Source organism: Heptranchias perlo, chromosome 18 (assembly GCF_035084215.1).
Source record: "Heptranchias perlo isolate sHepPer1 chromosome 18, sHepPer1.hap1, whole genome shotgun sequence".
NCBI classification, from domain to species: domain Eukaryota; kingdom Metazoa; phylum Chordata; class Chondrichthyes; order Hexanchiformes; family Hexanchidae; genus Heptranchias; species Heptranchias perlo.
Window position 1 is genome coordinate 37,403,976 of NC_090342.1, and position 26,881 is coordinate 37,430,856.

Below are 26,881 nucleotides of genomic sequence, written 5' to 3' on the forward strand. Positions count from 1 at the left end.
TCAGGCACGACATACCAAGCATCTCAATTCTCCCTCCTCCTGAAGACTTGGCTAATTAAGAATCTGTCTTGTGAGGGATCGTGATTAAGAACCTAGATTGTATCACCTGCTGGCACAAGTTGAAGCAATAATCTTATACTAATTGAGTAGCTGTGGTCCAATCTGTGTGCTATGAAGTGCCAGGATGCAGGTCTGCAGTTATCATTTCCTATACCACAAGTTTCCAATCTCAACTGGATCATCAGTAGGAGACACAGAACGAAGTAAGCAAACACAAGAGAAGGGGAAAAAATCTGACTGAGTCTGTGGCAAAAATGAAGCATCTTTGTCCAAGATTTAGTTTGGTATTGACTTACTTAATTCTGTCACAATACATAAAGGGTTAAAAAACAGCTTCACACTCAAAAATCAAGTCCTAGCTTAACTCTATACATTGTTGCAATGGTTTGTCAGTTGTTGCCAGATAGTAATTTCAGGAAGGAGCCAAGCCATTCAATTCAAATATAAATATGCTATGTGATTTGTTCAGATATTTATCTGATTAGTAGCTTTTTGAAATTAACAGTCAGTTACTTAAATTCTGATTGGCTCTGTTTCTTGCCTCAGAAGGAATTATCGGCCTTCCTTTTTTCAAATCACTGAATATAGGAACATAGGAACAGGAGTAGGCCATTCAGCCCCTCGTGCCTGCTCTGCCATTTGATAAGATCATGGTTGATCTGTGATCTAACTCCATATACCTGCCTTTGGCCCATATCCCTTAATACCTTTGGTTGCCAAAAAGCTATCTATCTCACATTTAAATTTAGCAATTGAGCTGGTATCAATTGTCGTTTGCGGAAGAGAGTTCCAAACTTCTACAACCTTTTGTGTGTAGAAATGTTTTCTAATCTCGCTCCTGAAAGGTCTGGCTCTAATTTTTAGACTGCGCCCCCTATTCCTAAATTCCCCAACCAGCGGAAATAGTTTCTCTCTATCCACCCTATCTGTTCCCCTTAATATCTTAGAAACTTCGATCAGATCACCCCTTAACCTTCGAAACTCCAGAAAATACAACCCCAATTTGTGTAATCTCGCCTCGTAACTTAACCCTTGAAGTCCGGGTATCATTCTAGTAAACCTACGCTGCACTCCCTCCAAGGCCAATATGTCCTTCCGAAGGTGCGGTGCCCAGAACTGCTCACAGTACTCCAGGTGCGGTCTAACCAGGGTTTTGTATAGCAGCAGCATAACTTCTGCCCCCTTGTACTCTAGTCCTCTAGATATAAAGGCCAGCATTCCATTTGCCTTATTGATTATTTTCTCCACCTGTTCATGACACTTCAATGATCTATGTACCTGAACCCCTAAGTCCCTTTGGACATCCACTGTTATTAACTTTTTACCATTTCGAAAGTACCCTGTTCTATCCTTTTTTGATCCAAAGTGGATGACTTCACATTTGTCTGCAATGAATTCCATTTGCCACAGTTCTGCCCATTCACCTAATCTATCAATATCGCTTTGTAATTTTATGTTTTCATCTACACTGCTTACAATGCCACCAATCTTTGTGTCATTGGCAAACTTAGATATGAGACTTTCTATGCCTTCATCTAAGTCGTTAATAAATATTGTGAATAATTGAGGCTCCAAGACAGATCCCTGCGGGACTCCACTAGTCACATCCTACCAATGTGAGTACCTACCCATTATCCCTACTCTCTGTCGCCTTTCACTCAGCCAACTTCCTAACCAAGTCCGTACTTTTCCCTCGATTCCATGGGCTTCTATCTTAGCTAACAGTCTCATATGTGGAACCTTATCAAATGCCTTCTGGAAGTCCATATAAGTAACATCCATTGACATTCCCCTATCCACTACTTTAGTCACCTCTTCAAAAAATTCAATCAGGTTTGTCAGGCACGACCTACCTTTCACAAATCCATGCTGGCTCTCTCTGATTAACTGAAAATTCTCGAGGTGTTCAGTCACCCTATCCTTAATTATAGACTCCAGCATTTTCCCCACAACAGATGTTAGGCTAACTGGTCTATAATTCCCTGGTTTCCCTCTCTCTCCTTTCTTAAAAAGCAGAGTGACATGTGCAATTTTCCAATCCAGAGAGACAGTTCCTGAATCTAGAGAACTTTGAAAGATTATAGTTAGGGCATCTGCAATGTGCTCACCTACTTCCTTTAAAACCCTGGGATGGAAACCATCTGGTCCTGGGGATTTGTCACTCTTTAGTGCTATTATTTTCTTCATTATTGTTGCTTTACCTATGTTAATTTTATCGAGTCCCTGTCCCCAATTCAATATAAGTTTTCTTGGGATTTCCGGCATGCTATCCTCTTTTTCGACTGTAAATCTATATCATGCTTTCAAAGAGGCATGACCCTGTTTATAGTCTTCAAAGTGAATCTGTCTGAAACTTCTGAACAGCGTTTGCGAACCAGATACTTCTGTAATTGGTGAGAGAAAAGGGAAAAAGAACGACTATACAAAAAAAATATAAAAATAGTTTTGCAAAAAAGTTGCAAACCATTTATTTTCCATCATAATAAGGAACTAGCTAAGCTTAACAACTACTATAATATGTTGTGTTATTGTTACTATTCACTTGTTTCATTACTGTTTAATACATTTGTTTGACAGTTAACAGTGGTGTAGTGTTATTCTGCTGCCTCTCAAAGACAAGTAGGATCCCCTGGGTTATGCTGTCATACCATTAGAGATTGTGCATTAAGGATACAATCCTGAATGTAAGATACTGGAACCATTTATGGGAGTGACCTGATTAACAGCCCTCAGTAACTTTTAACTCTCTCTAAAATTCCAAATTCCTCAAGATTTGAAACTGCTCCTATAGCTGGGGAGGCTCTCTTAGTACCTGTCTTACATTCCTAGAGATGGGAAGGAAAATGGATAACAAATGTACTCCATGAATTGTGCTGAAATATCTAAAGATAAAGTTGAAAGAGATCTAGGAGTTTTAGTAGATGTGATGCTCAGCATGTCCAATCAATGCAGAACAACAATCAACAAAGCCAATAGAATGTTGAAATATGGCTCACCTACAAAAATAGTCTGAAATGTGGAAGCCGCCATTATCTTGGGGAGAAGGGTTTTAACCCTAGCTGCCTAGCAGAAACTGGCGGGTAATAGTTAAAATCTACCAGGTGACTTACCCACCGATGACCTGCCCAGCTCCTGCCATTGTGGATTTTTACTGGCAAGTCAGCTAAGCCACCCACCCAACGACAGCGGGGTTCTTTCTTAAATAAGCAGATCATGGTCCAATCACATCATCGAGCACCGACTGCAATATTAACTGTCACCTGAGCAGGAAAGCCACTTCAACTTTACCACTAGGTGAAGGCCTGTCAGAAGAAGATTGGAGCAGAAGAGGCCATTCAAGGCAAGTTCTTTAGCAAGAATAATTAAAGATGATATCACTTTGCATTATCCTAAATTGGCTGCATTTCAGAGGTAATAATGATGGTATTCTATTGTACAAGTCATTTGGTATACATTTTTGCACAATAAAAACACAGCTGGATTCAAGTTGAAAGTCAGTGAAGGTGGGGCTAACATATGGTTCTGGGATCATTCTGATGATTGAAATCCCAACCTATGATTCTGTCCCTTTTTCATGAAAATCTAAAATCGACAGATGGAAAATTTTAAACAGAAAATCCAGCGGTTCTATACCCAAATTCCCAATATGCACTTAAGGTATACAAAGCTCCATGTTGAGAATATAACATTTGTAAAATTTACCAGGTTGTGTGTAGTTTATGGCGAATGGAGATCAGGTGTCTGGCAAGGAAGGCATAGGAAAAGTCAAGTCCAGAGGTGATGTGGGCACATAGATAAGAGCTTTGGTGGCAGTAGAGGTAAGGTAGGGCATAGGCAAGCAACTTTGCAAATGTGCAAGTCGGCTGTCTTGGAAATGGATAGAATATGGGGTTTGAAACTTAGCTCTCTGAAAATAATATTCAGCCTGTGTACAGTTTGAGTCAACCTGAGTGAGCAATACAGGAGGGCAATGGATTGATGGCAAGGGCGCAATGGTTTTGGCAAGGTTTGAAAACAATGGCTTTGGTCATCCTGAAGTTCAATTGTGGGGCATCAAAACAAGAAACATAAAACAAAAGTGAGAGGCACTCAGAGAAAGAAAGACATAGGCAAAAAGAGGGGGAAAAAAACAGGGGAGGGTGAGAGAAAGAATTAGAGAATGGGAGATTAATGAGACAGTTTTGGGGAGATACAGCTTTTTTCCATATTTTTGTCCATGAGCAATGCCATCAAAAGTTAAGTATAATTAGGGAAGTGAATTGGTGTGGCAAACAATACTGAAAATGGCACAGCAGGTGCAGAGAAAATGGCTAAAATAGCAGGCAGTTCAACAGAATACTTTTCTTGCAGCCCCAATCAGTTTTTCCCCTCACTGGCAATTGGATTTTACTTGGCAACAATGTGTTGAAGTGTTTGAGTTCTGCCCAGCTTTGAAGAAATTTTCCAGCTAGGTCCTATAACAGTTGGCATTGTGAGCAAGCATTCAGCTAACAGTCACCGTTTAAAATTAGAGTTTAGATTGAACTGCCAGCAAGTGCAGTGTGTGCTCTTGGTACGAGAAACTATTACAGTAACTAGCTAGATACTTATTTAACTTTTAGGCAAGTTAAGAGTGGAAGAAGCCCCTTCAGCCTCAGCTAATAAGTTGAAATATCTTTTGAGCCTCTCCCAAGGCTTTGAGAATTTTTGTCCCCATTTTGTGATATTCACCTTCAATTGGCCCCATCCCTTTAAATTTCAGTTATATGTAATTTTCTTCTCCCAAAACTATGGGAGCTCCCTAGACCCATATAAGTCTGAATCTTGTATTATGGAAATTAACTTACAAAAGAAAATTGGGTGCTATTAGCACTTGGAGATTTGCACCAAATCTTAACCATTTTACACTGACGTGCACCTGCAAACAAAAGTCACCCCATGTTGTGGGGACCATTAGAAGAGTGTGTAAAAAAAAAAGTAGCAAAATTATAATTTTAATTAGAGTCTGGCCAACTAAATTTGAAATGCAATAAACATGTAGCTTGATCTTCAATTTTCAAATGCAGGCAGCTGTATTTAAAAGAATACCACATACAGATGTGATACGGCTTGGTTTTTCAATAGTATAACTCTTTGAGCATGATTCTTTCATGCAACTGAGAGATCAAGTATAATTAAAATAAGCATCCATTATAACTGACCCTTGCTACACTGAACAGAAGATCATAATGGGATATGAGCTTTTGCAGTTTGAAAAAAAGCTGAAACACAGGTTAAACCGTTGCTCAAAATTTTGGTGGGGGGGGGGCAACCAGAAATAAAGTTACAGCCATATCAGCATTACAAGAGTGTGTATTGCACTGAGGGAAAGTTAATATTTTACAATTTGCTGTCAAAAGATGACAGCTCCTGTTTGGACCCTCCCCCACTCCCCTCCATCCTCCTCCAATGGCGCTCTACTTCCTCCTACACCCCCAACCTCCAACCCAGCTCTAGCTTTGCTTCCCAGCCTCTCACCCCACTGTACTTTCATCCTTCTTCCCCAACCTCCTCTATCTTTGCCAGCTTCATTCTCTGGTAGTGGTCGTGCATCTGAGTCAGAAGGTCATGAGTTCAAGCCCCATTGCAGGTCTTAAGCACTCGATCTATGGTGATATTTTAATGCAGTAATCAGTTCACTCTCAAAAAGAAAATTCATTTGAATAATCTGCTCTATAACATGTTCCTTACTGCACAAAAGCTTCTCAAGGCAGTGTTACAGAAAGAATTCAAGGCAATTGGTTTGATGTAAAAACTCTAGCTGGAAATCCGTTTATAGAATGTCCTGAAAAATACCAATCAGTTTAATGAACATGGGAACAACATTTTGTTTACATATTCCAGGTTTCTCATTTTGCAAAGATTCAATTTAGTATAGCTCTGAAACTTCTCTATATAGGTCAAGGGGAATTGTGAATCTGTTTGTGATTCATCGCTGTCCTACACAAGTCTTGGACGTCCTATTTCATTTTGGTGATGGATATAATAAAACCAGTTCTAGCTGGTGTAGATGGCTTTTTTTGAAAGGTGAAACCATGAATTATGTCCACATGGTCATTTAAGCAACTATAGCATTCATTAACAGAAAAATATGTTGCTTGATGAATGCCCAAATAGCCTATGACCATAACCAAAGAATGCTGCATGTTAATACATGATTTCCAGGTAATGCCTTTGACACCCATATCTTAAGGGAATCATGGGACCCCACTTATTGGAAGTTAAATGGTTGACCATGTACCAGTATCCATAAGAACACAAAAAATAGGAGCAGGAGTAGGCCATTCAGCCCCTCAAGCCTGCTCTGCCATTCAAGAAGATCATGGCTGATCTTTGACCTCAACTCCACTTTCCTGCCGTATCACCATATACCTTGATTCCCCGAGAGTCCAAAAATCTATCAATTTCAGCCTTGAATATACTCAATGATTAAGCATCCACAGTCCTCTAGGGTAGAGAATTCCAAAGATTCACAAACCTCTAAGTGAAGAAATTCCTCCTCATCTCAGTCCTAAATGACCGACCCCTTATCCTGAGACTATGCCCCCTAGTTCTAGACTCTCCAGCCAGGGGAAAGAGCTTCTCAGCATCTACCCTGTCAAGCCCTCTCAGAATCTTATATGTTTCAATGAGATCACCACTCATTCTTCTAAACTCAAGAGAGTATAGGCCCATCCTACTCAGTCTCTCCTCATAGGACAACCCTCTCATCCCAGGAATCGATCTAGTGAACCTTCGTTGCACCACCTCTAAGGCAAGTATATCCTTCCTTAGGTAAGGAGACCAAAACTGTACACAGTACTCCAGGTGTGGTCTCACCAAAGCCCTGTACAATTGCAGCAAGACTTCCTTACTCTTGTACTCCAACCCCCTTGCAATAAAAGCCAACATACCATTTACCTTCGTAATTGCTTGCTGTACCTGCATGTTAACTTTCTGTGTTTCGTGTACAAAATAAATATACTACAGCCACTGGTTCCCCTTTATCTACTCCAGTAGATTTGTCAAACATGATTTCCCTTTCATAAAACCACATTGTTTCTGCCTAATCATATTATGATTTTCTACTATGTCCTTAATAATGGATTCCAGCATTTTCCCGACTCTTGATGTCAGGCTAACTGGCCTGTAGTTCCCTGTTTTCTCCCTCCCTCCTTTCTTGAATAGCAGTGTTACATTTGCTACCTTCCAATCCACGGGGACCGTTCTAGAATCTAGGGAATTTTGCAAGATCACAACCAATGCATCCACTATCTCTGCAGCCACCTCTTTTAGAACCCTAGGATGTTGGCCATCAGGTCCAGGGGATTTGTTGGCTTTTAGTCCCATTAGTTGCTCCAGTACTTTTTCTTTACTAACATTAATTACTTTAAGTTCCTCACTCTTGTTAGACCCTTGGTTCCCTACTGTTTCTGGTATGTTTTTTGTGGTCCTCTACTGTGAAGACAGATACAAAATATTTGTTTAACGTCTCTGCCATTTTCTTATTTCCCATTATAACTTCTTCTGTCTCAGCCTCTAAGGGACCCACATTTACTTTTGTTACTCTCTTTCTTTTACATACTTGTAGGAGCTCTTAGTCTGTTATTATATTTCTTGCCAGTTTTCTCTCATATTCTATTTTCTTCCTCTTTATCAATTTTTTGGTCATCCTTTGCAGGTTTCTAAAATTCTCCTAATCCTCAGGCTTACTACTCTTCTTGGCAACATTATAAGCCTCTTCATTTAATCTAATACTATCCTTAACTTCTTAAGTTAGCCACAAATGGATCACTTTTCCCGTGGAGTTTTTATTCTTCAATAGAATGTATGTTCATTGAGAATTATGAAATATTTCTTTAAATGCTCGCCATTGCTTATCTACCGTCATATCTTTTAATCTAATTTCCCAATCAACCTTAATCAACTCGCCCCTCATAACCATGTAATTGGCTTTGTTTAAGTTTAAGACTCTAGTTTCGGACTTAAGGACGTCACTCTCAAACTCAATGTGAAATTCCATCATATTGTGATCACTCTTCCCCAGGGGATCCCTTATGATAAGATTACTAATTAACCCTGTCTCATTACACAAGACAAGATCTAAAATAGTCTGTTCCCTGGCGTACTGTTCTCGGAAACTGTCTCAAATGCATTCCAGGAACTCGTACTCCAAACTACTTTTGCCAATTTGATTTGTCCAGTCTTCATGAAGATTAAAGTCCTCCACGATTATTGCATTACCTTTGTTACAAGCTCCTCTTATTCGTTGATTAATACTTTGTCCAACAGTATAACTACTGTTAGGGAGCCTATAAACCATTCCCACCAGTGTTTTCTGTCCCTTGTTATTTCTTATCTCCACCCATACTGATTCTACTTCCTGATCTTCCCAGCCAAGATCCTTTCTCACCACTGTCTTTATGTCATCCTTTATGGGGGCTACTCCATATCCTTTTCCATTTTGTCTGTCTTTTCGAAAAGTCAAGTACCCTGGAATATTTAGTTCCTAACCTTGGTCATCTTGCAACCACGTCTCAGTCACGGCTACTAGATGAAACCCATTTATCTCTATTTGTGCCATTAACTCGTCTATCTTGTTACAAATGCTTCGTGCATTCAGATAGCCTTTAATTTTAACTTTTTACTTTTTTTTTTACTATTAACAGCTCAATGATGCATACATGAGAAGCAGGCATCTGGAATGCTCAAACAAATGTTGGCATGTTTGGAGCATTTTCAGGTCACTGTACAATATGCCCAAAAGGCTTGACAGAATGGTACTGGTGTGCTGCTTGCTGTACAAAGCTGTAGAAAGAAGCAAATGGATGAGGACCAGCAGAAAGCCATAGTGGCATAACGGCACACCAACAGTATTAAGCCTTAATAGAGGAAAAGGATGCAAAAGATGAGGAAGGAGTAGCAGAAACTCAGAAGCCAGTGCAAAAAGCAGCACGGATTCGCTAGCTTACCATGAAATTTTGCTTTATGTTTCATTTGATTTTTTTAAACCATCATTGCTCAGTAATACTGTTGATGTAAAAATCATTTCAAAAGTAAACAATGACTGTAAAGCTTAAGATCATGTGTTCATATGTTGAGAGTTATGGATCTTAACTCAACCACCTAAAAAATCCTTAAAGTCTCCCCATTTCAGCATCCAATTGTTTAAAAATATTCCATTTTTTCCTTCTCTAGTCTTCATGGAAATCTATTCCATACATTGATTAGGCTTTGTATCAAGAACAATTTCCTGACATCAGTCCTAAGTTTACTTTTTCTAGTTTGAAACTGTGTCCCTTTATGCTACTCTCACTATTTAACAAAGTAATATTTGGGGTTTACCTTTTCCATTTCTCTATAAGATCATCTCTCAGACACATCCTTTCCAAGTTTCTCTCGTCTTTCCTCATAACTCAGACCTTTGACACTAGAGATCAGCCTTGTGGTTCATCTCTGCGCTGTCACTGGTGCTTGAATATCTTCCTTGTGTCTCAGCACCTAAACTGGGCACAGCACTCAAGGTAGGATCGAACCAGGGCACTATACAGTTTGATCCCAATTTCCTCTGATTTGTATTCTATTGTTTTAGCTATATAGTTAAACATTCTATTAGCTTTGTTGCTGGTTACTCTGCATTGGTTAGACATGTTGAGTCAACTAAGACTCCTAAGGTCTGTTTGGGCGTCATCCATGGCTATTTCAACACCATTCATGGAATACGTGTAGCTTATTTTTTCTTCCTATGTGCAGTACTTTCTATTTATTTATATTACATTTTATCTGCCATATTTCTGCCCATATAAATATTCTATCCAACTCATTCTATAATTTCTGAACTACTTCCTCTGAATCCACTGCCCCTCCAAGTTTGGTATCATCTACATATTTTACCATGTTGCATTGAGTTTCTGAATCCAGGTCATTTATGAAAATTAGAAACAATAATGGTCCTAACTCTGAGCCCTGGGGCACCCCACTCACTACTTCTCCCCCCGACCAAATGCGGACATAACTTCTCGAACAAGTACTTGTTGTTTTGTGCCCTTCTTCCAATTTCTTATTCATTCCCTGGACTTACCCTGAATTCCTAATGCTTTGTGTTTAACTAATGGCCTTTAGTGTAGAACTTTGTCAAAAGCCTTTTAGAATCTAAGAACACCATGTCACAAAACTTCTCCGAGTCTACTTGGGTCATCACTTCCTCAAAGAAGTCAAGGAGTTTGGACAGGTGGAATTTTGCCGTTTTAAACCATGGTGAATGCTATTTATCAGGTTATTACTGTACAAATAATAAAGTTTATTGCTGTTAATCGATTCCATTATTTTACATGGTTTGGAAGCAAGACTAATGAGTCTATTGTTGCCTGTGTCTGTTTTGTTGTTCTTTTTGAATATGAGCACCATATCATTCTGTTTGCAATCTACTGATACCTCCGCAGTGTCCAGTGACTCCCTCATAATGTTTGTCAAAGCTGCATAAGTCTCCTTCCAATCTCTCTCAGCACCCTGGAAAAAACACCATCTATTCCTGGGGACATGTATTTTTTTTTAGCTATTTTAAGCTAGCTAGGACTTCCCTCTCCTTTATATCAAAGTCAATGATTTTGCTCAGGTGATCTCTTTTTAGGGAGGGCATGTAGTTCATGATTTCCCTTATGAATATTTGGAAGACGTAATCATTCAGAATATTTACTATTTTACGTTCATCCTTAGTTTCAAGTCCAGTTGCATCTTTGGCTTCTTTGACTGCCCTCTTACTGCTGTAGCCGTGAAAGATTTTTTTAAAAACTGTTTTGATGGTTTTGACAATGTGCTCATTGAGGTTTTATTAAGTCATCATTTATTGTCTTCCTGCTTGTCTATCTTCTTATTTTCCTTTGTTATTTCCTCAAACTCTTGTGAAAATTTTTCTTCCTTAAACCTCCCAAAAACCTTCCTCTTTAAGTGAATGGTATTTAACCTGAAATACCTTAAGCTACTGCAGGTTGAGGGGAGATTTTAATTGAGTTGTTCAAAATTGTGAGGAGTTTTGAAAGGGTTAATAAGGAGAAACTGTTTCCACTTGTAAGTGGGTTGGTAACCAGAGGGTACTGATTTAAGATGGTTGGCAAAAGCACCAGAGGGGAGATTAGGAGAAATGTTTTTACGCAGTGAGTTGTTATGATCTGGAATGCACTGCCTGAAAGGGTGGTGGAAGCAGATTCAATGGTAACTTTCAAAAGGGAATTGGATATATACCTGAAAAGGAAAAATGTGCAGGACTATGGGGAACAAACAGTGGAGTGGGACTAACTGAATAGCTCTTTCAAAGAGCTGGCACAGGCACGATGGGCCAAATGTGCTTTACGATTCTATGATTCTATAAAGTGGCAACTTAGGCAACTGGTCAATCATGTCAAAAACAATCCAATTTTGTCAATTATTTTGCAAGATGATTTAGCTAAAAAAAAGTTTACAAAATTATGGATTCCAAAATAATTAGTATAATAACATACCGTCAATGATTATTTTGTTACATTTCAAAGGTTTTACTGCAATGGCTACAAAAGCATTGAGCGAGACAAATGTTATGGAAATTATACCTATTGAATTAACTTTCATCTATAAATATTAAAGTTTCTGGCCTCATGAACAAGGAGAATAAATCTCTTTTGTCTTTCATTGATCTGGATGGACACATCCTGGAACTGAGCTAGCACATTCATTTTATTTGATATATGATTTTTAGGACTAGAAAAAATAAAGCCCTACAATTTTAGTTAGTGTGTTGGTTCATCATTTATGATAGTACAATTTCAGTATTTTCTGCACTGTGGTGCCAATATTAATGGAATTCATTGGAAAGAATTAACAATCTAATGCAACTTAGAATTTAAGCTTCTCCCATACAGTCTTCGATCTTTTTCAGCTGTATTATTGCAGGTTTTTTTTGCTGTTCTAATTCTCAAACATGTTCATTACTTCCTTTTGTGTTACATTTGCGACAGGTTACTGGATCAGTTTGGGTTAAGTGTACAAGCAAATTTGTCTGACAACTGTAAGTTACTTTGATTGGCATTAGTGGCTACATATACATACACATACATACATACATACATATATAGCAGTCTCCATATATGGCAGGCTATGTTTATTCACACCCATTATCATTTTCCACTTCAGCATTTTGTCCAGCTCTGACACTTTTTTTTAAACTGATACCCTTCCAGCATCTCCTGGTATTTGGCTCTGCAAAACACCCGTAAATTGGCCTGCTTCACCTTCTGGGATAATGGTGCCTTACTCCTGTTCTCTATAGAGAACATTTTGTCACGTCCACTCACCGTGTATTGTGATCTGCAAATGTGAATTTCAGAATTTTGGATTTGCCTTCTGTGATTTCCCTCCAGTTCTCACAGAAATTGTGCACTCCATAGCAAGAATGGCCCACTGTGCATTAGTGTCTATTTATCGAGTTGAGCAGCAATTTTACAGACGCTTTTTGATTGGACACTCATTTGTGCATTATTTTTTACACATCAATACACACCCAAACTTTCATAAAGTGCGCAACGTGGGTTCTGGTAGGTGTGTCACTTTGCCATTTGTGCTAAGTGTAATTCCACCCGCAGTATTAGTCGATTAATTGTATTTTGTGGGAGAGTCTGAGAAAAGACACTTTCAACAGAGTGGTGGCTCTGTGCAAAATCATACAATTTTGTTAAGAATTGTGCCATTCCCGAATCAGCACAACATTGAAGATGTCCACAATACAACCATGTTGCTCTTATGATCAACTAATTGTGCAGGATGGAAGACTCTGAAAAATGTTTGAATGCTACAATGCAAGGTGGAATATTTGGGTTTAATAGTTATCTGGAAATGGGATGTGTTTTGCACGAGAAAATGCATGTTGGGCACCTCGAAGCACATTGGATCAGTCTGCTGAGATTGACCAGAATTCAACTAACAATTACAAACATATCAGGCTATAAATAATATTAGCATGGCTAAAATTTTTATACTTGAAAGTTTTGTACTACAGCTAACATTTTCCAGTTGAAATGAGTTAATTTTAAAAATGGGTGAAGTTAGACCTAAAATGGTACTGACACAAGATGAAGTGTTAGGATATGAATTTACCTTGCGTAGCTGTACTTCTAGTTTAGTGCATTCCTCTTTCTTCTGTTCAAGAGCTATCTCCAGTGTTTTCAGTTTGGAGTCCTTCTTCAGTCCAGAAGATGCCAAAGATGAGGCATGCTCTTTGAGGTCCAGCATTGTAGCCTATAGCAGTAAATTCATTAGAGCTTTCATTGGTATTAAATTCATTAGAGCTTTTATTAACATAACATCTTGCACAGTGGTATTTTCAGCCCGCTTTAGACTTTCCTTAATTTCCTCAATCTTTACCTCAACTCTCCGAGTCTTCTCTGCTCTGAATTCACTGGCCTCCTGTCCTCCCTAAAACCCTCCCTCCATATCAATTCTCCTACCTATACTCATGGCCACCACCTCGATATTGCCATCGACCATTGACTCTCTAGTCCTAGGTCTCTATCATAAACTAGGCTACCTCCGACCACCATCTAATATCCATAATTAGCTACAACCTCCTAATTCCTTCCAAATCCACTTCCTTCTGTGACCGTCCTTGTAGGAAAAAAAACTCTCCCCAAGTTGCTTACATCTGCACTTTCCATTGGACATAATATTTCTGCAGCCATTGTTCTTATTTTGTGCCCTTATTCCCAGTAAAAATGTTACTCTCTCCCATTCCAGTTGATTCCCCTGGTATGGACCCCATCTTTGCTCCCTCAAGTCCAGGGAGCACAAACTTGAGCGTATCTGGCGCACAAAAGGTTTAGCTATCTATCACCAGATCTGGCTGGACTATATCAAGTGCTGCCAGGCCTTACTCTCCTCTGCCAAAATCAAACACTACTTCAGGATCATCCTAGGGAGTAAAGATAAGCCCTGGCTTCTTTCCTCCTTAAACCCCTCTCCTCCAGCCCCCTCCACCCTCACCTCCAACAATAAGCGCGAGGAGCTCATGCACTTCTTTGACACTAAGATTGAGACGAACCATTCACTTGCCTCAGTTGCTTCCCTTCCTTCCCCACCAATCCAAACCATCCCCCTAGGCTACTCCTGCATTGCCCTGAACCCACACCATTTTTCCATAAGAACATAAGAACATAAGAAATAGGAGCAGGAGTAGGCCAATCGGCCCCTCGAGCCTGCTCCGCCATTCAATAAGATCATGGCTGATCTGATCCTAACCTCAAATCTAAATTCATGTCCAATTTCCTGCCCGCTCCCCGTAACCCCTAATTCCCTTTACTTCTAGGAAACTGTCGATTTCTGTTTTAAATTTATTTAATGATGTAGCTTCCACAGCTTCCTGGGGCAGCAAATTCCACAGACCTACTACCCTCTGAGTGAAGAAGTTTCTCCTCATCTCAGTTTTGAAAGAGCAGCCCCTTATTCGAAGATTATGCCCCCTAGTTCTAGTTTCACCCATCCTTGGGAACATCCTTACTGCATCCACCCGATCAAGCCCCTTCACAATCTTATATGTTTCAATAAGATCGCCTCTCATTCTTCTGAACTCCAATGAGTAGAGTCCCAATCTACTCAACCTCTCCTCATATGTCCGCCTCCTCTCCCCGGGATTAACCGAGTGAACCTTCTTTGTACTGCCTCGAGAGCAAGTATGTCTTTTCTTAAGTACGGAGACCAAAACTGTATGCAGTATTCCAGGTGCGGTCTCACCAATACCGTATATAACTGCAGCAATACCTCCCTGTTTTTATATTCTATCCCCCTAGCAATAAAAGCCAACATTCCGTTGGCCTTCTTGATCACCTGCTGCACCTGCATACTAACTTTTTGAGTTTCTTGCACTGGGACCCCCAGATCCCTTTGTACTGCAGTACATTCCAGTTTCTTGCCATTAAGATAATAACTTGCTCTCTGATTTTTCCTGCCAAAGTGCATAACCTCACATTTTCCAATATTGTACTGCATCTGCCAAATCTCCACCCACTCACCCAGCCTGTCTATATCCCCTTTTCCAATTCCTCTCCCTTCATCCTTCATGCCCTCTCCAAGCTCAATGTCCATGAGACCCACCTCCTGCTCCTTTGACCCTATTACCAATAAACTGCTTACCACCCAACTTCCCTTCTTGGTCCCAATGCGAGTTGAGGTTAAAAATGGTTCCCTAACCTCAGATACTGTTTCTCTCACTTTCAAAACCACTTTCAGCATGCCCCTCCTGTTCTTGCAAACTACTGTCTCATGTTCAACCGCTTTTTCATCTCCAAAGTATATGAACCTGTTGTCGTCTCCCAAATCCGTGCCCATACTTCTTGCAATTCCATGTCTGAGTGTCTCCAATCTGGTTTACAATGAGGCCACAGCACTAAAACAGCCCTAACCAAAGACACAAATTACATCCTCTGTGTCAGTGACCATAGTGCATTATCCCTACCTGATCTCTCTGCAGCCTTTGACACGGTCGACCACACCATTGCCTTCCAATGCTTTTCCTTCATTGTCCAGCTCACTGGAATTGCTCTCGCTTGGTTCCACTCTTACCTATCAGATCATAGCCACAGCATCTCCAGCAGTGGCTTCTCTTCACAGCCCTGCATCATTACTTCTAAAATCCCCCAAGGATCAGCACTAAAACAGCCCTAACCAAAGGCTCAAATTACATCCTCTGTGATAGTGACCAAAGTGTATTATTCCTCCCCGATCACTCTGCAGCCTTTGACACTGTCGACCACACTATTGTCTTCCAACGCTTTTCCTTCATTGTCCAGCTCACTGGAATTGCTCTCGCTTGGTTCCACTCTTACCCATCAGATCATAGCCACAGCATCTCCAGCAGTGGCTTCTCTTCACAGCCCTGCATCATTACTTCTAAAATCTCTCAAGGACATATCCTTGGCCCCCTCCTCTTCCTCGTCTACATGCTGCCTCTTGGCAACATCATCTGCTGACAAGGGTCAACTTCCACATGTACTTTGATGATACCCATCTCGATCTCTCCACCACCGCTTCACCCCCTTCGTTGTCTCTGTGTTATCAATCCAATGCTTAGTCCTGGATGAGTCACAACTTCCTTCAGTTAAACATTGGGAAAACTGAAGCCATTGTCATTGGCCACCAACACAAATTGTGTACAGTCCCCACCGATTTAATATATACCATCCCCCACTCCAATACAGGCTAAACCAGACTGTTAACAATCTCAGCACCCTATTCAACTCCGAGCTGAGCTTCCGCCCCTTATCTTCTCCATCACTCAGTCTGCCTACTTCCATCTCTGTAACGTCGCCTACCTACCCACCCCCCCCCCACCCCCACCACTGAAACTCTGGTCCATCCATTTGCCATCTTTGACTCAACTATTCCAATGCTCCCCTGGCTGGCTCTTCCATCATCCACCTTCTGTACATTTCGGTTCTTCCAAAACTCTGCTACCTGTAAATCGTATATTTACATTTTCTCATTATCAACAAAACCTTGCTAATAATTAAAGGCATTCTTTGCTTTTAAAATTCAACTAATTTATTATTTTTAAAACAACACAAAATTAAGATGAGTTAGGAGACCAGGGCAAAAATCTTCGGCTCTTCAAGTGCATTTCAACCTTAACTCCAGCTGGACGATACGCTGATTTCGGACTGCCCACCCCACACAAGGCCACTGGGGTAGGAGTGGGCGGGTTCAGGGGAACACTCTAAGAACATAGGAAGGCCATTTAGCCCCTTGAGCATGTTCCGCCATTCAATGAGATCATGGCTGATCGGTGACCTAACTCCATATATCCGCCTTAGCCCCATATCCCTTAATATCTTTGGTTAACAAAAATTTATCTATCTCAGATTTTAATTTAACAGTTGAGCTAGCATCAACTGCCTTTTGCGGAAGAGAGTTCCAAACTTCTACCACCCTTTGTATGTAGAAGTGTTTCCCAACTTCACTACTGAAAGTCCTGGCTCTAATTTTTAGGCTATGTCCCCTAGTCCTAGACTCCCCAACCAGCGGAAATAGTTTCTCTCTATCTACGCTATCAGTTCCCCTTTAAATCTTGAAAACTTTGATCAAATCACCCTTTAATCTTCTAAATTCCAGGGAATAAACCATAGTTTGTGTAATCTCTCCTCATAAATTAACCCTGGGAGTCCAAGTAACATTCTAATAAATGCACGCTGCACTCCCTCCAAGGCCAATATATCCTGCCTAAGGTTCGGTGCCCAGAACTGAATACTATACTCCAGGTGGGGTCTAACCAGAGCTTTGTCCAGCTGTAGCATAACTTCTACCCCCTTATATTCTAGTCCTATGGATAGAAAGGCCGGCATTCCATTAGCCTTTTTGGTTATTTTCTGTACCTGTCCATGACATTTTAATGTTCTATGTATATGCACCCCTAAGTCTCTTTGGACCTCCACTGTTTCGAGTTTTTCACCATTTAGAAAGTACTCTGATCTATCCTTTTTAGGTCCAAAATGGATGACCTCACATTTGCCTACACTGAAATCCATGTGCCATAGTTTTGCCCATTCACTTAATCTATTAATATCTCGCTGTAATTTTATGCTTCCAAAACTGGTTACAATGCTGCCTATCATTATGTCATCAGCAAACCTGGATATGTGGCTCTCTATCCCGTCATCTAAGTCGTTAATAAATAGTGAATAGTTGAGGCCCCAACACAGATGCCCGTCGGACACCACTAATCATATCCTGCCAAATTGAGTACCTGCCCATTATCCCTACTCTCTGTCGCCAGCCACTCAGCCAATTTCCTAACCAGGTCAACAATTTGCCCTCAATTCCATGAGTTTCAACTTCAGCTAACAGTCTCTTATGAATGCCTTCTGGAAGTCCATATAAACAACATCCATAGACATTCTCCTGTCCATTACTTTGGTCCCTCTTCAAAAAATTCAAATCAGGTTCATCAAGCATGACCGACCCTTTATAAATCCATCCTGGCTCTATCTGATCAGCTGAAAATTTTCAAGGTGTTCAGTCACTCTATCCTTAATTATAGACTCCAGTAATTTCCTGACAACAGATGTTGGGCTATAATTCCCTGGTTTCCCTCTCTCACCTTTCTTAAATAGCGGAGTGACATGTACAATTTCCCAATCTAAACGAACAGTTCCTGAATTGAGTGAACGTTGGAAGATTATAGTTAGGGCTTCTGCAATGTTCTCACCTACTTCCTTTAAAATCCTGGGATAGAAACCATCGGGTCCTGGGGATTTGTCACTCTTTCGTGCAATTATTTTCTTCATTACTGTTAATTTGCTTATGTTAATTATGGTGATCCCTGATTCAAACTTACTTTCCTTGGGGTGTCCGGCATGCTACGTTCTTCCTCTACTTCATAAGTTCCTGTGCCTCGACAGATCGGGGCAGGAACAAGCAACTGGTACACCCAATGAGAAGAGGTGCAGGAGCATGTAAAAGCTTACATGTGGGCCTCACCTGAGGGTCCAGGTCAAGAGCATGGCCTGGTGTCCCAATGAAAAATGAAATTTTGGCAGGATGTAGCTAGCATGCACGAGATGCGCCCTAGTGGGGTGGGTTTTAGATAGTGGCAGGAGGAAGGTGGGGTGGGGGGGGGGTGGAGGTTACAGGGGGTGGAGGTTACAGGGTGTGGCAGTGGTGGGAAGGTGATGCTGGGAGAAGTGAAAGTGAGCCCTGGATTGTACAAGCATGGGCATGTGTGCATGAGGGTAGGGGTTTCCAGTGTATAGGTCTGCAGTTCCCCCATGCAACTGGACCCCAGGACCACTCTCCCAGTGCTGCCATCCCATGGAGTCCCTCATACCTCTGCTTCCAGACCATGGGACTCCTGTGCTGTCAGATTCTAAACCCCACCGTAGTACTGCCGAACTCCAGAAACTTCCCAGTGAGCTAATCTCAACATTCCTAGAGTCGGGGGGTGGGGTTGGTGGGCAGCATCCTCCCTTCCTGAAATCCAGCCTTTCTCAGCCACATCTTGTCCTTTCACGTCTCCCTACTTCTACGATGTTTGGTTTTATTTCACTGCACGTAACAGAGGAATTGCGTAGCTTACACAGAGAACAAGACAGCAATATCTAATTCTCTTGTGTGAAAGTCATCATCCCAGAACACACTGAAGGGACAGAGAGTTTACCAATAATAGTGCAGCAACAAGTAAGGTCAAAGCAGGAAAAAATGGTAAAAAGTCAAAATTAAAGGCTCTTATCTGAATGCACGGTGCATTTTTAACAAGATAGATGAATTAATTGCACAAATAGAGATAAATGGGTTTGACCTATAGCCATTACAGAGACGTGGTTGCAAAATGACCAAAATTGGGAATTAATATTCCAGGATACATGACATTTAGAAAAGACAGACAGAATGGAAAAGGAGTGTAGCCCTAATAATAAAGAATGCATAAGGACAGTAGTGAGAAAGGATCTTGGCTCGGAGGATCAGGAAATAGAATCAGTATGGGTGGAAATAAGAAATAACAAGGGGCAGAAAACACTGGTGGGCGTAGTTTATAGGTCCCCGAATAGTAGCTATAACATTGGACAGAGTATTAATCATGAAATAATAGGAGCTTGTAACAAAAGGTAATACAGTAATCATGGGGGACTTTAATCTGCATATAGACTGGGCAAATCAAATTGGCAAAGGTAGTTTGGAAGAAGAGTTCATGGAATGTATTTGAGATGGTTTCCTCGAGCAATACATCATGGAACCAACCAGGGAACAGGCTATCTTAGATCTTGTACTGTGTAATGAGATAGGGTTAATTAGTAATCTCACAGTAAAAGAACCTCTGGGGAAGAGCGATCATAATATGATAGAATTTCACATTGAGTTTGAAAGTAACGTGCTTAAGTCAGAAACTAGAGTCTTAAATTTAATAAAGCCAATTACATAGGTATGAGGGGCGAGTTGTCAAAGGTAGATTGGGAAACTAAAGGGTTTGACAGTTGAAAAGCAATGGCAAACATTTAATGAAATATGTCAATTTTCTCAACAAATATACATTCCATTGAGAAATAAAAACTCCATGGGAAGAGTGATCCACCCGTGGCTAACTAAAGAAGTTAAGAAGAATAATAGATTGAAAGAAGAGGCCTATAATGTTGTCAAGAAGAGTAATAAACCTGGAGATTGAGAGAGTTTTAAAAATCAACAAAGGACGACCAAAAAATTGATAAAAAGGGAGAAAATAGAATATGAAAGTAAACTAGCAAGAAATATAAAAACTGATTGTGAGAGCTTCTACAAGTATGTAAAAAGGAAGAGAGTAGCAAAAATAAACTTTGGTCCCTCAGAGGCTGAGACAGGAGAAATTATAATGGGGTATCAGGAAATGGCAGATGCGCTAAACAAATATTTTGTATCTGTCTTCACAGTAGAAGAGACAAAAAGCATACCAAAAATAGTGGGGAATCAAGGGGTAAATGAGAGTGAGGAACTTAAAACAATTAATATCACGAGAGAAAAAGTGTTTACTTTTTATTTTTTTTTACCATGTTTCTAGGATTCAAATACTGCTACTTGCAGTCAAGAGCTGTAATTTTTATTAAACCGTTGGATTTGTCTTTAGAATCAAACTTGCAGCAGAAACGTACAATTAGATCAAAGTGCCAATTTCCAGGTCCATGTATAGACCTGATGGGAAGCGCGAACAATCTCCATTCAGTTGGTTGAGTTCTGGCCCAGCTTGGACCTCCACAGCCAGATATTAATATAGTAAGCTCCAACATAAATAATGCCTCCAATCGAGGGCTTGTTGATGAGGCGGGGGGGGGGGGCAAAAAATCCAGTGACGTGGCTGGAATTAAATTTCCTGCAACATCCTCATAAAAGGGATGACATATTTTGAAGACCAACTGCTGAAAGCTTTGTGGTACAATTTGTACGGAGCTTAAAAAGATTTCCTATCACCAAAACTACTTATTTTTACTTTCGTAATAGTGCCCACCTCCAACTCTATCATAAGTCCTTCCATCATTGTAAACCTTATAAACGTTTTTGTCCCCTCCATATTTATCACTCAAAGGACCTTCTTCGTGGCCTCCCATCTTCCACCTTCCATAAACTCCAACTTATCCAAACCTCAGCCACGCATATCCTGTCCTCTAATAAGTCCCACTTGTCCATTGCCCATGTCCTGTGACATACATGGACTCCCTGCCCCCAATGCATTACATTCAAAATCCTCATCCTAATCTACAAATCTGTCCATGGCCTCAGATCCAGAACAAGAATTCTTGGAATCCTGGACACCAAGAACATTCAAGACCCTTGCGCACCCCATCAACACAAAGCCTCCCCTGATTCATTAAAACACAACTGTGTAGTAAACTGCATTAAAATATAGCCCCATAGAATGTATGACAGGGCTTGATGGCCGGCGCGGACACGATGGGCCGAAGGGCCTCTATCCGTGCTGTATAACTCTATAACTCTATGACTCTATGAGCTACATTAACAATAAAGCAAATCATATCACAATATAATACGTTTAAATGAAATATATTTGCACAGGGCCTCTGGCGGGGGCTCCATATTTGGCTGGGGCTATTGGAGATGGGCCTGATAGACCCATGCCTTAATCCACCCCTGTATGGCCTCGTCTTATATCATTTGTGCAATCTCTCCCAACCCTATAACCCCCTCCCCACTTCTCCTAGAATGCTCCAATCCTCTGACTTCAGTTCTATCTCACAACCACCTCTCTCGACCCCTCCTCTTCTGATTTGAAACGCTGCTTGTCCGACATCCAGTACTGGATGAGCAAAAATTTCCTCCTATTAAATATTGGGAAGACTGAAGCCATTGTCTTCGGTCCCTGCCACAAACTCCGCTCCCTAGCCACCAACTCCATCCCTCTCCCTGGCCACTGTAGAGGCTAAACCAGACTGTTCGCAACCGTGGTGTCCTATTTGACCCTGAGATGAGCTTCCGACCACCAAGACCGCCTACTTCCACCTCCGTATCATAGAATGGTTACAGCACAGAAGGTGGCCATTTGGCCTGTTGAGCCCATGCAGGCTGTCTGCAAGAGCAGTCAAGCTAGTCCCACTCCCCCGCCCTTTCCCCGTAGCCCTGCAAATTTTTTCCCTTCAAGTACTCATCCAGTTCCTTTTGAAAACCACGATTAAATCTACCTCCAACACCCTTTCAGCCAGTGCATTCCAGATCATAACCACTCGCTGCGCAAAAAAGTTATTCCTCATATCACCTTTGGTTCTTCTGCCAATCATCTGAAATTTGTGTCCTCTTGTTCTTGACCCTTCCGCCATCACCCGTCTCCGCCTCTGCCTCAGCTCATCTGCTGCTGAAATCCTCACCCATGCCTTTGTTACCTTTAGACCGGACTATTCCAATGGTTTCCTGGCCTTGCCTCCCATCTTCCACCCTCCATAAACTTGAGCTCATTCAAAACTCTGCTTCCTATATCCTAACTCCAAGTTCGGTTCTCCCATCACGCCTGTGTTCGCTGACCTATATTGGCTCCCAGCCCGAGAACGCCTCGATTTTAAAATTCTCATCCTTGTTTTCAAATCTATCCATGGCCTCGCCCCTCCCTACCTCTATAACCTCTTCCAGCCCTATAAGCCTCCGAGATTTCTGCGCTCCTCCACTCTCCATTTTAGTGATTTGGACTTGAATGTAGGGGGCACGATTGGCAAATTTGCAGACGACACAAAAATTGGCCGTGTAGTTGATAGGGAAGAGGATAGCTGTAGACTCCAAGAAGATATCAATGGGTTGGTGGAGTGGGCAGAAAAGTGGCAAATGGAGTTCAACCCAGAGAAGTGTGAGATAATGCACTTAGGGAGGGCAAACAGTAAAAGGGAATATACAATAAACGGGAATATATTGAGAGGGGTAGAGGAAGTGAGAGACTTTGGAGTGCATGTGCACAGGTCCCTGAAGGTGGCAGTACAGGTAGATAAGGTTGTGAAGAAGGCTTACGGAATGCTCTCCATTATTAGCCGAGGTATAGAATACAAACGCAGGGATGTAATGATAGAACTGTATAAAACGCTGGTAAGGCCACAGCTGGAGTATTGTGCGTAGTTCTGGTCACCACATTACAGGAAGGTCATAATTGCTCTGGAGAGAGCGCAGAGAAGATTTACAAGAATGTTGCCAGGGCTTGACAATTGCAGCTACGAGGAGAGATTGGATAGGCTGGGGTTGTTTTCCTTGGAGCAGAGGAGGCTGAGGGGTGACATGATTGAGGTGTACAAAATTATGAGGGGCCCAGATAGAGTAGACAGGAAGTACCTGTTTCCCCTAGCGGAGAGTTCAAGAACTAGAGGACATAGATTTAAGCTGATTGGCGGAAGGATTAGAGGGGACATGAGGAAAAACCTTTTTACCCAGAGGGTGGTGGGTGTATGGAATCCACTGCCTGAATTGGTGGTAGAGACAGGGATCCTCAACTCTTTTAAAAAGTACCTGGACCTGCACCTAAAGTGCTGTAAGCTGCAGGGTTACGGACTGGGTGCTGGAAGGTGGGATCAGAATGGGCACCTGGTTGTTCTTTGAGCCGGCGCGGACATGATGGGCCGAATGGCCCCCTTCTGTGCTGTATATTTTCTATGGTTCTAGCCTCTTGCGCATCCCCAATTTTAATTGCTTCACCATTGGTGGCCGTGCCTTCAGCTGCCTAAACCCCAAGCTCTGAAATTCCCTCCCCAAATCTTTCTGCCTTTCCCTCCTCCTTTGTTAAAACCTACCTCTTTGACTGAGCTTTTGGTCCTTCCTTAGGTAAGGAGGCCAAAACTGTACACAGTACTCTAGGTGTGGTCTCACCAAAGCCCTATATAATTGCAGCAAGACTTCCTTACTCTTACACTCCAACCCCCTTGCAGTAAAAGCTAACATACCATTTCTCCCCCTTTAACAAACTATTCGATACCCATCTCTTCGACTAAGCTTTCAGCCATTCCTCCTAATTGTTCGCTGGCTCAGTGACCATTTCCTTACACCTATTTGTGAAGCGCCTTAGAACATTTCTTTATGCTAAAGCGTGATAAAAATACAAATTATTGTGAAACAAAATATCCGCTTCCAGAAGAGCTGCCCCACAAGTGCCAGATTTTCAGTGCTTCAAAGGAGGTACTGATTGAGCAACTGCACCAGAGTAAAGAGGCAGTTTTTGGCAGACCAGGATACACTGCCAAACATTATAAACTGCAAGGGAAGAGATTATGCTGTGTGTGAATGCAATGGAGGAAGAGGACAAAATACCAGCTGTGCAAGGGAACCTAAAAATAAGTCTAAGGAAGGAATTTAGCAGATTTAATATAAGTTTTAAAAAAATGGTAGTGGAGACAATAATGGGACTTAAGATAGACAAATCACCAGGACCTGATGGTTCCGATCCCAGGGTATTAAAAGAAATAGGGGAGGATCAGTTATAATTTTTCAAAGCTCTCTTAGATTCAGGAATTGTGCCTTTGGATTGGAAAATTGCAAATGTCTGAGACCTAGCGTCCCCAGCCAAATATGCACCCCCATCCCCCTGTGCAAATATGTTTCATTTTAGTGTATTATGTTAAGATGGGAGGGAGGGAGAAATTAGCTAACTACAGATCTGTCAGTTTAACATCAACTGTGAAGTATTTACTGGAATCTATTATCAGAGACAGAGTTACTAAGCACTTGGACAAGTAACAGTTGAATAAAGAGAGTCAGCATGAGTTTGTGAAGGCTAGGTCATTTCTGACGAATCTAGTTGAATTTTTTTGAGGAGGTCACTAACATGATGGATAGATATGTTGTCTATAAGGAATTGCAGAAGGCATTTGATATGGTTCTGTACAAGAGATTAGCAAAAATTAGTGCGCATGGAATTGGAGGTAACCTTGTGGCATGGGTCGGTAATTGGTTGGGAGCTCGGAGACAAGAGAGTAGGGATAAAAGGTTTATTCTCTGATTGGCAGGATGCGACAAGTGGTGTTCCCCATGGATCTGTACCTGGGCCTCAGCTTTTCATCGTATATATTAATGACTTGGATGAAGGAATATACAGTTGCATATCCAAATTTGCAGATGACATTAAGTTAGGAGCCACAGTATGTTGTGTGGATAGAATCATAGCAAATTTACGGCATAAAAGGAGGCCACTCGGCCCATCGTGTTCATGCCGGCTGAGAAAAGAGCCACCCAGCCTAATCCCACTTTCCCGCATTTGGTCCATAGCCCTGCAGGTCACGGCTCTTCAGGAGCACATCCAGGTATTTTTTAAATGAGTTGAGGGTTTCTGCCTCTACCACCCTCTCAGGCAGTGAGTTCCAGACCCCCACCACCCTCTGGGTGAAAACATTTATCCTCATTTCCGCTCTAATCCTTCTACCAATCACTTTAAATCTATGCCCCTTGATTATTGATCCCTCCACTATGGGAAATAGGTCCTTCCTATCCATGCTACCTAGGCCCCTCGTAATTTTGTACACCTCAATCGAATCACCCCTCAGCCACCTCTGTTCCAAGGAAAACAACCCCAGCCTATCCAATCTGTCATCATAGCTAAAATTCTCCAGTCCTGGCAACATCCTCGTAAATCTCCTCTGCACCCTCTCTGGTGCAATTACATCCCTCCTGTAATGTGGTGACCAGAACTGTGCGCAGTACTCAAGCTGTGGCCTAACTAGTGTTTTATACAGTTCCAGCATAGCATCCCGTATGCCGCCTTAACCACCTTAACTACCTGTCCTGCTACCTTCAGGGATCTGTGGACATGCACTCCAAGGTTCCTCACTTCCTCTACACCTCTCAGTATCCTCCCATTTATTGTGTATTCCCTTGCCTTGTATGCTCTCCCAAATGCATTACCTCACATTTCTCCAGATTGAACACCATTTGCCACTTTTCTGCCCATCTGACCAGTCCATTGTTATCTTCCTGCAGTCTACAGCTTTCCTCCTCACTATCAACCGCACGGCCTATCTTTGTGTTAAATTTCTTAATCATGCCCCCTACGTTTAAGTCCAAATTGTTAATGTATACCACATAAAGCAAAGGACCTAGTACCGAGCCCTGCGGCACCCCACTGGAAACAGCCTTCCAGTTGCAAAAACACCCTTTGTTTCCTGCCACTGAGCGAATTTTGGATCCAATTTGCCATAGTCCCTCGGATCCCATGGGCCTTTACTTTTTTGACCAATCTGCCAAGTGGGACCTTGTCAAAAGCTTTGCTAAAATCCATGCAGACTACATCAATTGCGCTATCCTGATCGATCCTCCTTGTTACCTCCTCGAAAAATTCAATCAAGTTAGTCAGAAACGACCTCCCCTTAACAAATCTGTGCTGACTGTCCTTGATTAGTCCGTGCCTTTTTAAGTAACAGTTCATCCTGTCCCTCAGAATTGATTCCAATAATTTGCCCACCACTGAGGTTAGGCTGACTGGTCTGTAATTACTCGGTCTATCCTTCGCTCCCTTTTTAAACAACGGTACAACATTGGATGGGAGCAGGAAGTTACAAAGGGGCATAGACAGATTAAACGAGTGGACAAAACTATGTCAGATGGAGTTCAATGTGGGAAAGTGTGAGATCATCCACTTTGGATCTGGGCAAGACAAATCGGAATATTTTCTTACTAGTGAAAGATTAGGAGTTGTAGAGGAGCAAAGTGACTTAGGGTGTCCATGCACACAAATAACTCAAAACTAGTGCACAGGTACAAAAAGTAATCAAAAAGGCTCATGGAATGTTGGTCTTTTTCAAGGGGGTTGGAATTCAAAAGTAAGAAAGTGATACTTCAGTTGTATAGTGCCGTGGTCAGACCCCATCTGGAGTAC

At 41.5% G+C, this 26,881-nt stretch overlaps 1 protein-coding gene across 8 annotated transcripts in view; it reads right to left on the bottom strand.

Moving 5' to 3' along the window:
- The window catches only part of LOC137334765 (ELKS/Rab6-interacting/CAST family member 1-like), a 1,087,823-nt gene that overhangs the window by 795,484 nt on the left and 265,458 nt on the right, over positions 1-26,881 (bottom strand). For all 8 annotated transcript variants that reach the window (XM_067999707.1, XM_067999706.1, XM_067999704.1 and 5 more), the window contains one exon: positions 13,183-13,323. In XM_067999707.1, the coding sequence (XP_067855808.1) occupies positions 13,183-13,323 (141 nt within the window). The remainder of the gene's footprint in view (positions 1-13,182; positions 13,324-26,881) is intronic.